A 13,981-nucleotide genomic window follows, 5' to 3' on the forward strand; every position below is an offset into this window, starting at 1 on the left:
GAGGGCGGCCCCGCCAGAACTTCGATCTGGGGAGTTGGCGGTAGTAGACTTGGCGTGGGGGGAGGGTCTGACTGCCTGAAGTCAATAACTTTCTATAGGGTGACCTGTTGTGTCCTGATGGTAGAGGCGAGAGCAAATTTTAGATGATTAATGGTGAAAAGTACCTTTGAGGACTGTTTTGTTGTATGTGTGGCCTAAATGGGGGGGGCTAACTCCTTTCTTTAGTTTGTCTGGCTAAAAATCTCTTTGGAGATTCGCGATTTGCCCTTTCAGCGATTGCTTACCCGGTGCTGTTGTAGGAATCCCACGTGTGTTAACCGCTGATTCCCAGATTGAGTGCACAGAACTGGAGCATGGCTACTTGAGGAAAGAATATCTTGAGCTAGCGTTGTCCGTTTAAGCCATGGAGAAGGTGACCATGGCGGTTATACTGCGCAAAAGAGGTGCTGGATATGAAAAGCGTGATTGTTGGTCTGCATACCGAGGTGGTATGGCCAGGCGTACCCAGTGAATATCTATGGTTCACGTGTAGGAGGGTGCTTCCAGGGGGGCTAGGGCAGGAAGGACCAGGAGTTCGTCCATTTACCTACCAGGAGAATCATTTGCCAAGGCCCTCTTTCGGGTTACAGGAGGTCTGAAAGCGAAGACGAGGCGTGAGCGTTGAAGCGCCATAAGTTAGCAGATGGACTACGCCTGGTTGAGAGGATGCTGCAGGATGTCGAGGCCCGAGTGCTTTTGCCCCTAGTGGAAAAAGTCCGTGTGACTGGAAGAGTCCGAGAAAAGAAGGGAGGTGGAGATAATAGGTGGCGTTGTCTGCGTGCTGGTTTCTAAGCTGAGGGGGCCTGGGGCGGCGTGTGAATAGCATATGGCCTACAAAGTACTGGGAGGAGTTCTGGATGCTAGAAGGTTCCGTAAAGCGTCAGGAAAGAGACTCATGAAGGTTTGGAGTCGATTCGAGGAAGGGGCCGCGTAGGCTCGGGTAAGTGGGCAATTACGATGCGCCCGCGTATTGGGGAGTCGACCAGAAGGTTGAAGGGTTGGGGAAGGTTTGAAAGGCCAGAATGGCATGGCCGAAGGTTCAGCTCCCGTTGAAGCCAGGAGGCTTGGGAAGCCGGCGTGTAAGCGGTCTGCCATTGACCATTTACGTTGAAATGCAATGGCGCCGGCCGGCAGCTGCCCGTCACGGCGGAATAATTAGAGGCAGGTGGGAAGGCAGGGGCGGCTAAAAGGCGAATGGGACAGGGGTAGAGTGGAGGAGAGTGAGGCCGAGGGTCTGGGGGGGGAGGTGGAAGAGGATACCCCCTACAAAAAAATTTTACCTCGAGGAGCCAGCTGGAGGGTGAGGAGGCATTCAAGAGGGTATTTGGAACTCTGTTCTGTTTGCAGAGGCATGGCGATTTTCGGGGGTCCCATCCACCATTACAGAATCGCGTTAGAAAGCCCTTGGTTGATGAGATCTGCATTAAAAGCTGGCCGGGGGGTGGAGAAGATTTTTCGCTGGTACATGAGGAGGCAGAATGTAAAGCCATTACGACAAAAAGGAAGGTTTGTAGTGACAGCGTGGTACCCTAGGACTTGACAGGGAGAGGGGGGGTGTTCAAGAGGAAGTAGTAGAGGTTGATCTTTGAGGGGGACTTCGATCCACCCATCGTGAACTAGGACCTCCTTTACTGCTTTCGAAAGGTGTCCGCATGCTTCTGGGTAGAGTTGGATCTTGTCCCCTGGATTTTTTTCTTGGCGGGAGTAAGCGAAAACAGGGGGAGGGCTGAGCAAAGGGAAGGGTGGTGAGGCGAAGAAGGGCCGGACCCAGTTGAGGGTCGAGCAGCTTCTGCAGCTGGAGGCGTGGCGTGTCTGAAGTTGAATCTCGGTATGACAGAAGCGGAGTAGGAGTGGAAGAGCTTATGCCCCAGATACAAAAATGGCTCGTTCTTCTGCACCTTTTCGGGAAGCGTGATGTACCAGGCCTGAACTGTTATTTTAAGCGTGATTAATGCGGCTAGCGTCACCCACTGCGAGGATAGTGCGGTCGCGGCTACTAGGATATCATCCACTAGCAATGGATGATCATAGCTCGAGCTTTAGCCTTGAAGAATAGAGACTAAAGAAGCGTGATGGAGCGAAAAAGAATTGACTACAAAGGTGGGGCTGTTGAAGGCATCCCCTGGGGCAAGACCCTTCCATTGGTATCTGGCCGTGGAAGCTGCTGATGATTAAGCACCCGGCACACGTGAAAGCGAAATACTTTCGGTCTTAAGGGGAGAGGGGGATACAAAAGAAACAATCCTTCAGGTCCGACAGCCAGGACCTGGTAGTCTGAGAGGATAAGGTTGGGGTTGGGTAAGAAACACGCGTTGGGAAAGAGGGCCATGGGCTGGATACAGGCATTTACTGCTCTGAGATCCTGTAATTGTCGCCACCCGGGCACTCTTCTTTTTATTACAAAGACAGGTGTGTTCCAGGGCTGATGTTAGAGGACCTGAAGTGTGGCCCACGTAGGTCAGCTTCTCCTCCAGGAGTTGGTGCATGGCAATCAATTACATACTCTCTGGGCGGCGGCCACTGTTCTACTACCATACTGGGGTCTTCGTGGTCCACACGTGAGGGGAGGCGGTGAAGCGGCGGGCTTACTCGTCTGAGCTCTCCCACTTGACCATGGGGAGGGGCTGATGAAGTTGCCGCCGATCTCTAAAGGGTTTCTGAGTGCGGCCTGCTCCCTTTCCTCCCAGGCCCAAATGTATGTCCCAGCCGACCCACTGATCAGGCCGCCCGGACACTTGCCATGGATGGCGTGCTGAGGAGCTCCCGCACCCTGGGGTTCACCTGGGCCTCCGAGCTGTAATGGAGTGAAGTGTGGGATGCTCTTAGAGATTGTGAGGAGCCCCGTAGCGTCCCCGGCTTTGCCTCGTGAGGCCCGTTCCTGGAGGATGCCGCATACCGTTGGGGTATCTAGCTTGAGCTCAAATGACGAGGTCGGTACCTGTAACGAAGGAATGGATTTTTTGCTTGGGGTGGAGAAGGCTCAGGAGGCCGGGCCTCCTGAGGGTCTTCTCCCTTTGGGGAGACCCCGCTTCGGTCGCGAGGAGTCGTGGCCCCCTACTGGGCAGCCTGCAAATGCTGCACGGAAGTGTCCCGGACTGGTGGCAGATTGAAACACCTGCACACCCAGGGGCTGTTTCCCAAAGGCGGTGGAAAGGGGCTGCCCGGTCAGAAGGAGGAGTCCAGCGTGAGTGGTGGCGAAAAGGACCCGATATCCTGGCAGAAGCCTTAAAGCATGTAAGCCAGTTCAGGATCACTTACACAAAGCCTGTGAGTGCCTTGCGCGGCATTCAGCTTGGGAGAGCTCACTTTGGCGGAAGGCGCCTAAGGAGTTCGCCCTGGAACCTCCCTCCGTTGTCAAGCCCTGCCTGCTTGAGAGCTTCACCGGAGTCTGCTCACAAACTTCAGCGTAGGAGGTTCTTGGGGTTTTGCGGATGTGAAGAAGCTCTGTCTTGAGGCTGGCAGCCAGAATGGCAGGACCCTGATAAAGCGCCTTGTAAAAGCACTCCAGAGGCACGACCGTAAGGAATGGCAACTTCAGAGTAGGGGACAATCCTGATTGTTGCAGGGGTTTGCTAAGAGGCATCGAAGCCGTAAAGTTGCATGGCCGGAGATCCATAGCGCGGCCCGAGGCGCTGCCCTGCTAAAGGAACATTGCTGGTGGAACTTCATGCATACCAGATCGCCAGTTGCCAATGCGAGGGGCTCGGGAGGAGCATCACGAGGCCCCAGTCTTCCAGTGGAATCGGGACCATTAGGTGGCTCCTCGCGACCCGCCTCGAGAACATGCTTCTCACATAGGGGTAGGTGACTCCCCGTCCCGCACTAGAACTGGAGTAGGGGCCGCATAGCTCAGGGGAGGCGAGTGCACCGACAACCCGCCCGAACTATGCCATCCTCCCCACGGTATCTGTGGAGTGGATTGGGGCACAATGCACAGAATCTCGGCATCTAAAATCTTCCGTCAGGGTTTCTTTCTTCACAGGTAAGTTGGCTGCTCGATTCTGCAAGAGTTTTGAAGGCTCCCAGCGCCATTGCGTAGCTTCGGCGGGAGGAATACAGTAACCGGAGGAAAATGAGAAAAGCGGAGCAGGGGGGGGAGAGTGACGACATGAGAGAGAGTTAGATGGGGCTGAAGGAGGCTTGAGGAGAGGGCAAGAAGGGAGGACGAAGCGTCAATTTGGTGGATAGAGAATTCGGGGCTGGAATTGAAGGTGAAAAGATCAGAAGGAGGGATGACCTACAGCAAAGGGGAGCCACCGCTTAGGTCTGCAGGCTGATGGCTGACAAAACATTATCTCCGCGTAATTGGCAGCGACATCGGTAGCGAGAAGGCTCTGTCTTGCGAAGAGTTAAGCCCGATGTTTTCCCGATCCTTAAGATTCCAATGTCCCCCTCTGGGTACCATGGACACAGAAGCTTCAATCTCCATCAACCAATTTGCGCGAAGCTCCCTTCTCTTCGGAGGGACCCTACAGCTTTGAATTTAGCAGCTTTCGGTTCGTCCAGCGTGCTTGTCATAAGGCCTGCTTTTGCAAGCTCCCATACTCACCGGTGTTCAGTCCGGGACTGAGAGAGTGTCCTAGGGCCAGCGTGTCTCTGGATCGCGCCCGATCAGAGGACGAAGGCGATACGAAGCGGTGGTCCCTGGATGCGCCCGATCCATACGGACTTCGATTATCAGCAGCCCACTTCCCCGAAGTACGGCAGTGAGCAGGGTGGGGACCGAGGATTCCGGGTTTGGCACCAGCATGAAACCGACCTGCAGCGGTCGAAGCGTATAAAAGCGAAGGCAGGCGAAGACGGAGATAACATCCTGAGTGGAGATAAGCCAGCAGCGGGAGAACCCGGAGGTCCGTGTTCCTAAGCCGAAGTCTCCGTCTGCGATTCCTGGCACAGCACCTTTTATTGTTATTACTCTACTGCTCGAGCGTGTAGGAGGGAGGGCTGGGGGGAGTTCAGCGGGGAAGGCGAAATTACGAGTCATCATGTGATGTATGATCTCATCTGGCTACGTGCGGAGAGGAGCGTACGCGTCTGAGCCTAATCCTCACCTGGGGGCAAGACCATTGTCCCTGCGCCCGGTGATTGAGCCGAACAGTTCCGCGACCTGTGACTCATGGGGGGGATGAGTGTGAGAGTCGCGATAGGCCCGGCAAGGCCCGCCTTAGACCGCTGGCGTCCCAACGTTCCACTACGGCACTGCTGGGTCGGCAGTGCACTACTACAATTTGCACTAAGCAGGGTTTAGAATCAATACAGAAAAAACATTATAGATAAGATTCCACTTTGGAAATCTCCTCGATAAGTGTTTAGAAGCAGATAAGATAAAGAAAAGATCTGGCTTACTTATCAGGATCTTTTAGGAACACATAAAGGAAAATAAGATTTAATACCAATTGAAACTTGGCTACTTTCTACCACCAATGGTGGCTCTGTGATGAAGCAAAAATGTTTTGGAAAGAAATACGTGAAAATAAAAATTGTATTTAAACCAGAGACTTATCTACTTGGGATTCTAATCTAGACAGATCCTTAGAAAAAGAGGTCAGGGAACTTTTTAGATATTTCTCTGCAGCCACAAGAATATTATGGGCTAAGAAATGGAAATCAGGAGATGTATCCACAATATGTTACTTCATATAGTTTTTATTCTCTTTTTTCCTGTCTCGTTTTTTCACCTTGGAGGCAGAGACAGGACAACCAGCAAGGGTTTGATTATTATAGTTGAGTTGTACGTAAGGAAAGTCAGAAGTCATCTTTTTCTCTCGTTTTTGTGGGATCTTGATGAACTTAGAAGATGTTGTATAATTTTTTCTCTTAATATCCTTTCTGTATACTGTGCTTTAATTAATGATAAAATAAAGCAGATAATTTTTTTACAGTAAAGGCTTAAGGAGCTGATTCTCAAATCTGTTCCTTCTTTGTTTTGCCCTCACTCTCCAGCCTAGCGATGATTATAAGGTCATGTTTCTTCTGCGAAATCTCCGGCAGCTGAATGGCAAAGATGTCACCAAACTGGCCAATCACGTGAGGGTGATCAACAGTCGTGAGCTGACCACCAGGGTAAGCTGGCTGATGCCTCTTTCATATATGATGTGATATTACAGCCAAACCTCTGGCTTTTACCCTCTATTTTTGTTCTTGGAATCTCACGGTAAGGGATGCATATAAACTGTGCATATATTAAGTGCATGCTGGCATTCATTTAAAAATCTTCTATACGTGTTGCCAGGTTGTATTAACAATGAAGAAGATTACTGGCATAACTTCATGTCAGGAGTCCCCAACCTTTTTGGGCCTACAGGCATGTTTGAAATTTTGACATAGCTCTGTTTTCAGACTGCATTGTGGAGTTCTTCTGAGTGGGTACTTAAAACCGTGTTTAAAGCACAGAGCTGGGTCTTGTACTCCCAGAATGCTTGAGAGAATGCCTGCATGGTATAATAGTTAAGAGCAGTGGACTTCAGTCTGGAAAATCAGGTTTGATTCTCTGCTCCTTCGCATGAGTGGCGGACTCTTGTGCGGTGATCTGGATTTGTTTCCATGCTCCTACACATGAAGCCTCCTGGGCGACCTCCGGCTAGTGAGAACCAAATCATAAATACGAAATAGAAAGGTGTTAATGGAACAAAGGCAAAAACCAGCAACAAACCTGCTACGCCAATGCTACTGGCATAAAGGAAACATATGTGCCAAATTTTGATAAAGGGGCTTAGAAATAATATTTTAAAGTGAAATAGTGTACAGTAACATTAACACATAACATCACATTCACAAAATACAAAGCCATATTCAATGGAATGAATAGTCTCACATGAACAGCGTAGCGCATACATATTTGTTTTGTTTTTATTTTACTGTATAAAATATTTAATTGTTTTCACATTAGCGCGGCACAAAGGAGTATACATTGCAGACAATCAGTCTGGGTTTGGGGATTTGTATGAGCAGGAGTCTAGTCCTTTAATATATGGTTTCTGTTCCATTACCCACATCCACCCGAATTACTGGATTCTACTTTTGACAACCAGAGAAACTGGTTCCCCAGCCCCCGATCAGTCTTTCCCATTATGGCCAGTTTGCGTTCCAGTTTTTACATGATGAAATATTTTCTTCCGTATTTTGGAAGTGCTGGTTTTGATACCTGACCATGTCCTCAAAGGGCGGAACTGAAAATAATATAACAATGACACCGTTTAAAATAGGATATAATGAACACCAAGACTTAACACTGGTCAGCGGCATTGCAAGACTACTTTAATACTCTAATCAGGAAAAAAAAACCCTGAGTGAACAGATGGGTTTTAAAAACCTTTAAAGGCACTGTAACCCTGGATCCTGCAAATCAAGGCAGCAAGATGGTTTCACAATTAAGAGGGCACCGCTAAGAATGTGGTGGCCGTCACCCTTCTATGAGATAAAGCCACCAGTCTTTCATCAGTGGCTTATTATAGTTAACCGAAAGGAACATCTGGGAGGAGGTATCAGATATTCCAGACACAAAGACATTTAACATAAGCATTGACAGGCTGTTGTGGGTTTTCCGGGCTGTGTGGCCATGGGCTGGTGGTCTCAGCTTCTGATGTTTTGCTCTGTCAGGTCGAGGGTTCCACGCAGTGACTACTCTGGATTTCATCAATCAGAAGTGTTTATTGAACTGGAGACCTGGAAAGCCCGGCTTTGCAAAAGCCAGTTCTGAAACAACCCCCAGTCCCCCCCCAGTATAATTCCACTGATACAACTCCCCATCCTGCCCCTTTCCCACATAATGCAGAAGCAGGAAAAGTGTGTGAAAGCTGATGCTCCCCCCGCCGCACCCAAGGCCAGGTGGGAGATAGGGAGCCATTTGGCCAGATTGTTATCTATCATGTTATCTATGTCTCAAGCAAGCAAGGAGGAAAAGCAGAAGAGAAGAGCAAACAGCAGGGAAGGCTCCAGTTCAAGATGACTGGGGCCTAGCACTCAGCATCCCCAGGCACTCTGACATGCTCACATCTGTGGCTGATATCTTTAGAGCATAGGTGTCAAACTCAGGCCCTACAGGTGTTCATGGACTACGATTCCCACCAACCTATGCCAGCAGGGCCAATTGGCCATGCTAGCAGGGGCTGCTGGGAATGGTAGTCCATGAACATCTGGAGGCCCTGAGTTTGACACCTATGTTTAGAGACATGTCACAGTAAGATGTGTTTCTCTCCGTGGCACAGAGTAGTACTTTAAATTTAAGTCAGAAATGTATTGCTAACCATTAGAACACCAGAAATAAATCTGGCTGCTCCTTTGTAGAATCCAAACTGCCCTCAAGGGTAGCTCTCTGCAGATTGCATTAACTACCATAGTCCATATGCAAGGTTACTTGGACATGCACCACAGAGGGTTCCCCAAAAATGGCAGAGTTGGTGAATCATCCAAACCTGATAAAACATGCTCCTCAGCCTGAGCACCTGGGAGGAGACGGAGAACACTGCTGACTTATAGACATGACCTTACAGGGGAGAATATTCCTGCTGCCCTTAGCACAGCATATGTACCATATCGCTTATTCCAGGAATTGTATGATTATGTGCAAAAAAAGTATTCTAAACCTGAGGGCAGACTCTGGACCTAAGATGCAAGCCACTGGGCAGTGCAACAAAATAGAAGTCAGCATCGCTTATTACCTAGCACCGTGGTGTGTTCTAACAAGATAATGTGTATTGCAAAGACATATACTCAGTGCATTATAAAAGGGATCATTAGAAGGTTGACATCAGATGACCGTAATGCTCTCTGAGAGTTATAGAAAGAGGGGTATGGAAAAGGATGGAGACAAGTGGGAAGGTTAAAGTGAACCTCTGCAGATCCAGGGCAGGAGGAAGGAATCTGAGGATGAGCCGGTGAAGGACATTTGCTGGGGATCTGAGCGCAGTGAAATTGGTCTTCTGAACCCAAGGATAAGTTTCCATGATCAGACCCATCCTGGTTCCTGGGCCACATTACATTAATGTGTGGAAACTTGTGTCTTTCACCTCCTTTTTTGTATCTAATGTATTCGGCATGGGATATGCTGTGAAGTCGGCACAGCAGAGCCTCCTGTATATTATTTTCAGAAGAGTTCTGTAAGATTTTCTCTTTGTTTAGGTCACCGCTCACTGGGGGAAAAATTTCCGTAACCAGGTACCTAAAACTCTGTCTCCTGATAAGCTGAAACAGATCAGGAAAAAATTTGTCAGGTCTGCGCAAGCCCACGTCGCGTACGGACCCAGCTCACTCAGCGACTTCACCCGATGGCGGGTAAGTTCAATCCCTTTCGCTTTCTACGGACTTTGAGTCCTGGATCTGATATGTGCAGGTCCTCAAAAATATGTGCAGGTCCTCACCCGGCATCAAGGAGACGTATACAACATTCATTGGGGACAAAGCGGAGGGGGCACTGGGGTCTTTTGCAGACAACCGCAAAAAAATCCTTTTTGAGAAGGCTCCTCTGAACAAATGGTTTTTCTCAAGATGAAATTATGTTCAGAGCTGTTTTCCTTCCTGTTATCAGGATGTTTTGGTGAAACATTCTTTGGAAGGATGGCAATGATATCTCCACCGTTCTTTCAGTCAGCCCTTTTCTGTAGCTACATTGCACCGAGTTGGGCTTTTGAACAAAATCCACTGGTTACCCTGAATCAAGTCTAATTTGGGGAGCTTTGGGCTTCTCGGGGTCAGTGGGTCCACATTATCCAGGGGTCTGATGGAATGGATGTTCGGAAGAACTCCTCAATAATCAGGTAGGTCATTCATAGAAGAACAGGCAGCCCTTCAAGCATGTTGGCCCTGAACCATATAATGCTTTAATGGTCAGAACCAGCATTTGCATTGAGTTTTAATTAATAGAAATCCTACAGCAAAAGTGAATATGGTCTGAGTCATTTATAAAACTTTAATCTATGAAGGGGTTAGAAGGTGAAGGAGTGAGGAAATACAGGTTAGGTGGCTCGAATGTAGTATGTGGGGAAATTATACATTTTGCCTCGCTGTTCTTTTTGCATGTTCCTTACATGTTCCATAATGAACCATATATTAAAGCAAAGGGCAACCTTCTGGAAGCAAGCATTAATCCTATTCATTTGATGCCTATTTAGAAAATTGTCAGAAAGTTAACAGAAAGTTGCTCATCTGTGAATACTTTTGTGCCTCGCTGCAGAACATTTTGTGGGGAAATAGTTCCCAGACTTTGAAACCATGGGAAAATCTCTCTTGTCTTTCCTGAGATAACAAATTAATATAACAATTTTCTACTTAATGGCTCAACAAAACCCAGAAACATAAGTAGGAAACAGAATTAGGAATCAGACTTTGTGCGAGTCAAATAAAAGTGTATTGCGTAGTTGCCTTTTTTTATCGGTACAAATGTGAAGTCCTGTTTCTTTAAAGTTGTTTGGTTGCTACCTGACTTTTGGTGCGGTGTGTGTGGGTGTGAGAGAGAGATCAGTTGTAGATTTTGAAGAAGTAATTCATAAATACCAGCCTTCTGATGCGCTTAGAAATTTTGTGCACTTTGTGAGCAGAAGTAACAACAAAAAGTAGTTTCAGAATTTCAGACCAATCATTATACTTTATATTTTAACTGCTTGCAAGAGATCGTCAAAACTGAAACCCTTGGGAGTTGGCTTAGTCTTGTTAAAGTCTGCTAAATGTGAAATTACTTGTCAGCCAAGACCCTCCTTGATTTTCCAACTAGGAACCATCAGTGTGAGTTTCTTCCAATTGACAATCCAAATGAAAAAAATAATCCTTCCCTTTTTTGTGTTCATCATTTTGAAGGTAGAAACATTGCACTGCAACAGATGTATTCCTACCCATTTCTTGTGATAGGTGTTGTACTTTATTTCCTACCTACCTCTAGCTTTTTCATTAAAATGTAACCAGTCCCCCCCGTTCTTCTCTTAGGTGAAAATGATTGCAGAGGAATTCTTGACTTCACTGGTAAATCAAGAAGATAACCCTTCTCCTGAAGGAGGAGAAGAGGAGGAGGAGGAAGGAGAGGAAGAAGAGGAAGAAGAAGAAAAGAAAGACAAAATTGCAGAAAGTATGGCTGAAAGTAAAGCTGCTTCTAAGGTCGGGACTCTGTACATTTACCACTGTACCCCACTGTACTTTTCCTGTTCTCAGTGGCCTTCACTTTATTCAGGCTTTTCTCATTGAAGCCCAGGGCCGCTCCCTACGTCAGCTGGGGAGAGACCATAGTTTTGCATATAGAGCGGCCAGGTTTAGTTCCTAGCATAGCCACTCCCGCTGAAGAGCACGTCTCACTTAAATTAGACAGTAGAGAGCAAAATATATTGGAGGCCAGTTTCAGAAGCCATATTGGTGTGATGTCAGTGTGTTGGTCTAAGATCTGAGAGACCCAAGTTCACATCCCCAGCCTGCCATGGGAACTTCCTGGCTTTGTCACACACTGTCAGCCTAACCACATGTGTTAGCCTGTTTTTTTTACCTACAGTTCTAGCAGGCGACCAGCAGGAAGGGCTTTGCAGCCTTCACTCCTGCCCATTAACAATTGATACAAGAGGAAAATCAGGGGAAGCTGCTACCTCACAGGCACTTTTGGTTTCAGGGAACTTTTGACCATTTGGTCACTTGATTTGGGTGCTTACCTTGAGAGTGGGGCCCAAGCCCTTCTGTGGGATGCTGTGGTTTTCAGTTAGCATGATCCTTTAGTGCTCCATTCCCCGTCTGTGGAACTGTGCTTTGTTACATAAATGCTTATCATGTAAGGCTTATACTGTAGGGCTTACTAGAGGGATGTGGCTAGTTGAGCACGTTGTAAAGCTGGAATTACTCTAATGACAGTGAATCATTTCCCTCTGCTACAAGAACCAATGAGCTCAAGTTACAAAGCATGCATCCCATTGTACAGATGTCAGTTGGACGTTGCCTGATACTTTTCTCCCCAGCAAACCCACAGCAAAAGGAAAGCGGCTCGTTCCAGAGGCGGAGCTGCGAGCAAAAGATCTCGTTCCCACAGCAGCTGCAAGGAGGAACCGTCTCCCAGCCCCAAGAAGACCAGCCGCTTGCAGGACGAGCGTGGTCCCGAGGAACAGAGAGTGTCCCGTTCGCAGACGAAGGAATCCCACTCCGCCCAGGATTCTGAAACTCATCGGAACGGAGGGCGGCTTCCGAAAGCACGTAGCCACAAAAGGTCCAGTCAGCAGAAAGAGGAGCACAAGGAGGAGGAGGAACAGGAGGAGGAGGAGGAGGAAGAAGAAGAAGAAGAAGAAGAAGAGGACGAAAAAGATGTGTGTAGCACCCCGGTTAAGGACTCTGAAGGCGAGGTACAAGGAAAGCCTTCGTCTGGAGGGCTTGCTGGGACTAGAGAGTTGCTAGGTTTCCCTTTTTCACACAAATGTTTTCATTGTCTTTTGAAAAAGAAGCAGTCGTCTGAATACAATGAGGGCAGTACTGATAAATGCATGGGAAAAAATGGCCTGGAGATATTTAGCTTATTGTAGGTCAAAATCCAGATTTTGGGTGGTAGCTATTAAGAACCCTCTCGTCATAGCCATTGGATACTAAGACAAATAATTTGCTTCTGCAGTTTTTAAACAAGGCAGTTTTATAAATCACCAATTACTTGAAATGGGACATCCAGGATGCCTACTAAAACAGTGCTCAAAAGTGATCAAATGATGTATTTCTGCTACCAGGTACATTTATTCTCCCTGTAGTAATGGGGAATATTAGAGTAGGTGCAGAAAGGAGAAACTGAAAGACCTTCCCAACAAACCAAGGGGGCAGAGTTTGGGTCTTTTTGGCTTAGCGGAAAAAAGCAGCCATGGGATATGAAAAGGCATATAAAATTATGCAGGTTGTGTAATAAGCAAAAAGAGAGATTTTTTTCCAGCCTGTGTGGCTGTGAACTGGTAGTGAAAACTACCTGAGCTAAAACTACCAGACAGCTGCCACGAAAACCCACAACAGCCAGTTGATTGCAGCCATGAAAGCCTTCAAAGAAACAAAAAACACCATGTTCTTAGGCAGCAGAGTATCAGCTGTGGTGTCAATTAACCAAATGGTGTCAACACCACCATTGTGGTGTCAATAACCAATAACTAGTTCTGTGTTTGGAGAGGCCTCCTGTGAGCATCTGGTTGTCCACTGTGGGGAAGCAGGATGATGAACTAGATGGTCCTTTGGTCTGATCTAGACAGGGCTCTTTGATTCTTGTAAGATCTCTCCTTTGTGTAATGAAACATACCTCTTTCTTCCACTGGCTCCGGAACTTCTTTGCAGGAGACAATCAGCCTGGAGCCTGTCCATTTTCTACAGTGTCACAGTAAAGGAAACAATAGGGATGACTTCAAAACCCAGCTGTGGGCCTGTGTCTTTGAGCCACCGCTGGATTGTGGGACAAGAAAAAGTGAGTGTGGTTGACCTCGATCAAGCAGTAAAAGTTCCAGAGCAGGCAAAGAAGATGTTTTATTTTGCATGTTTACATCTTGAGGGGTGGAGATGCATAGATGTCTCTTATGATTGGCAGCCCTGTTGTCTGGTTCTGTAAAGGATGACTAATGCCTAAAACCTTTGCGCTCCAAAGCTTAAATATATCTTGTATTTTCCACTATAACTTTCCATTCAGCTTGTAAAGAAGCTGTAAGCATAAGAGGCTCTGTGTCCTAATGGACAAAACGGGATTAAATGTGATTGCTTGTCTAGTGCATCACACATAAATATTATTATACAGATGATGATGGTGGCGGTGAGAGATACACATTTCCCCCATATCTCCAAGCACTGATATAAGACTAAGTGAAAGCATGCATTTGAAGATCATGTCTTCAATTTGGCAGATCCAGTGGTGAGCTCGTCCAGGACAGCAGCTACCTGTGGAGGCGACTCTGTCTGTCTGGTCGATTGTGAGACTGGCATTGTTTTGAAAAAGTACAAAGTGACTGGAGAGGTAGGAAAAAAACCT

The 13,981-nt window shown here is 47.4% G+C and overlaps 1 protein-coding gene across 3 annotated transcripts in view; it reads left to right on the plus strand.

Annotated features, from left to right (window-relative positions):
* Positions 1-13,981, plus strand: part of LRWD1 (leucine rich repeats and WD repeat domain containing 1) — a 40,457-nt gene that overhangs the window by 17,421 nt on the left and 9,055 nt on the right. For 2 of the 3 annotated variants that reach the window (XM_048518542.1, XM_048518544.1), the window contains exons 4-9: positions 5,983-6,102; positions 9,160-9,312; positions 10,957-11,124; positions 11,964-12,341; positions 13,300-13,426; positions 13,857-13,966. In XM_048518542.1, coding sequence (XP_048374499.1) covers positions 5,983-6,102; positions 9,160-9,312; positions 10,957-11,124; positions 11,964-12,341; positions 13,300-13,426; positions 13,857-13,966 — 1,056 coding nt within the window. The remainder of the gene's footprint in view (positions 1-5,982; positions 6,103-9,159; positions 9,313-10,956; positions 11,125-11,963; positions 12,342-13,299; positions 13,427-13,856; positions 13,967-13,981) is intronic. The other variant, XM_048518545.1, reaches the window with a different exon arrangement.

This window comes from Sphaerodactylus townsendi, linkage group LG16 (genome assembly GCF_021028975.2).
Source record: "Sphaerodactylus townsendi isolate TG3544 linkage group LG16, MPM_Stown_v2.3, whole genome shotgun sequence".
NCBI lineage: Eukaryota > Metazoa > Chordata > Lepidosauria > Squamata > Sphaerodactylidae > Sphaerodactylus > Sphaerodactylus townsendi.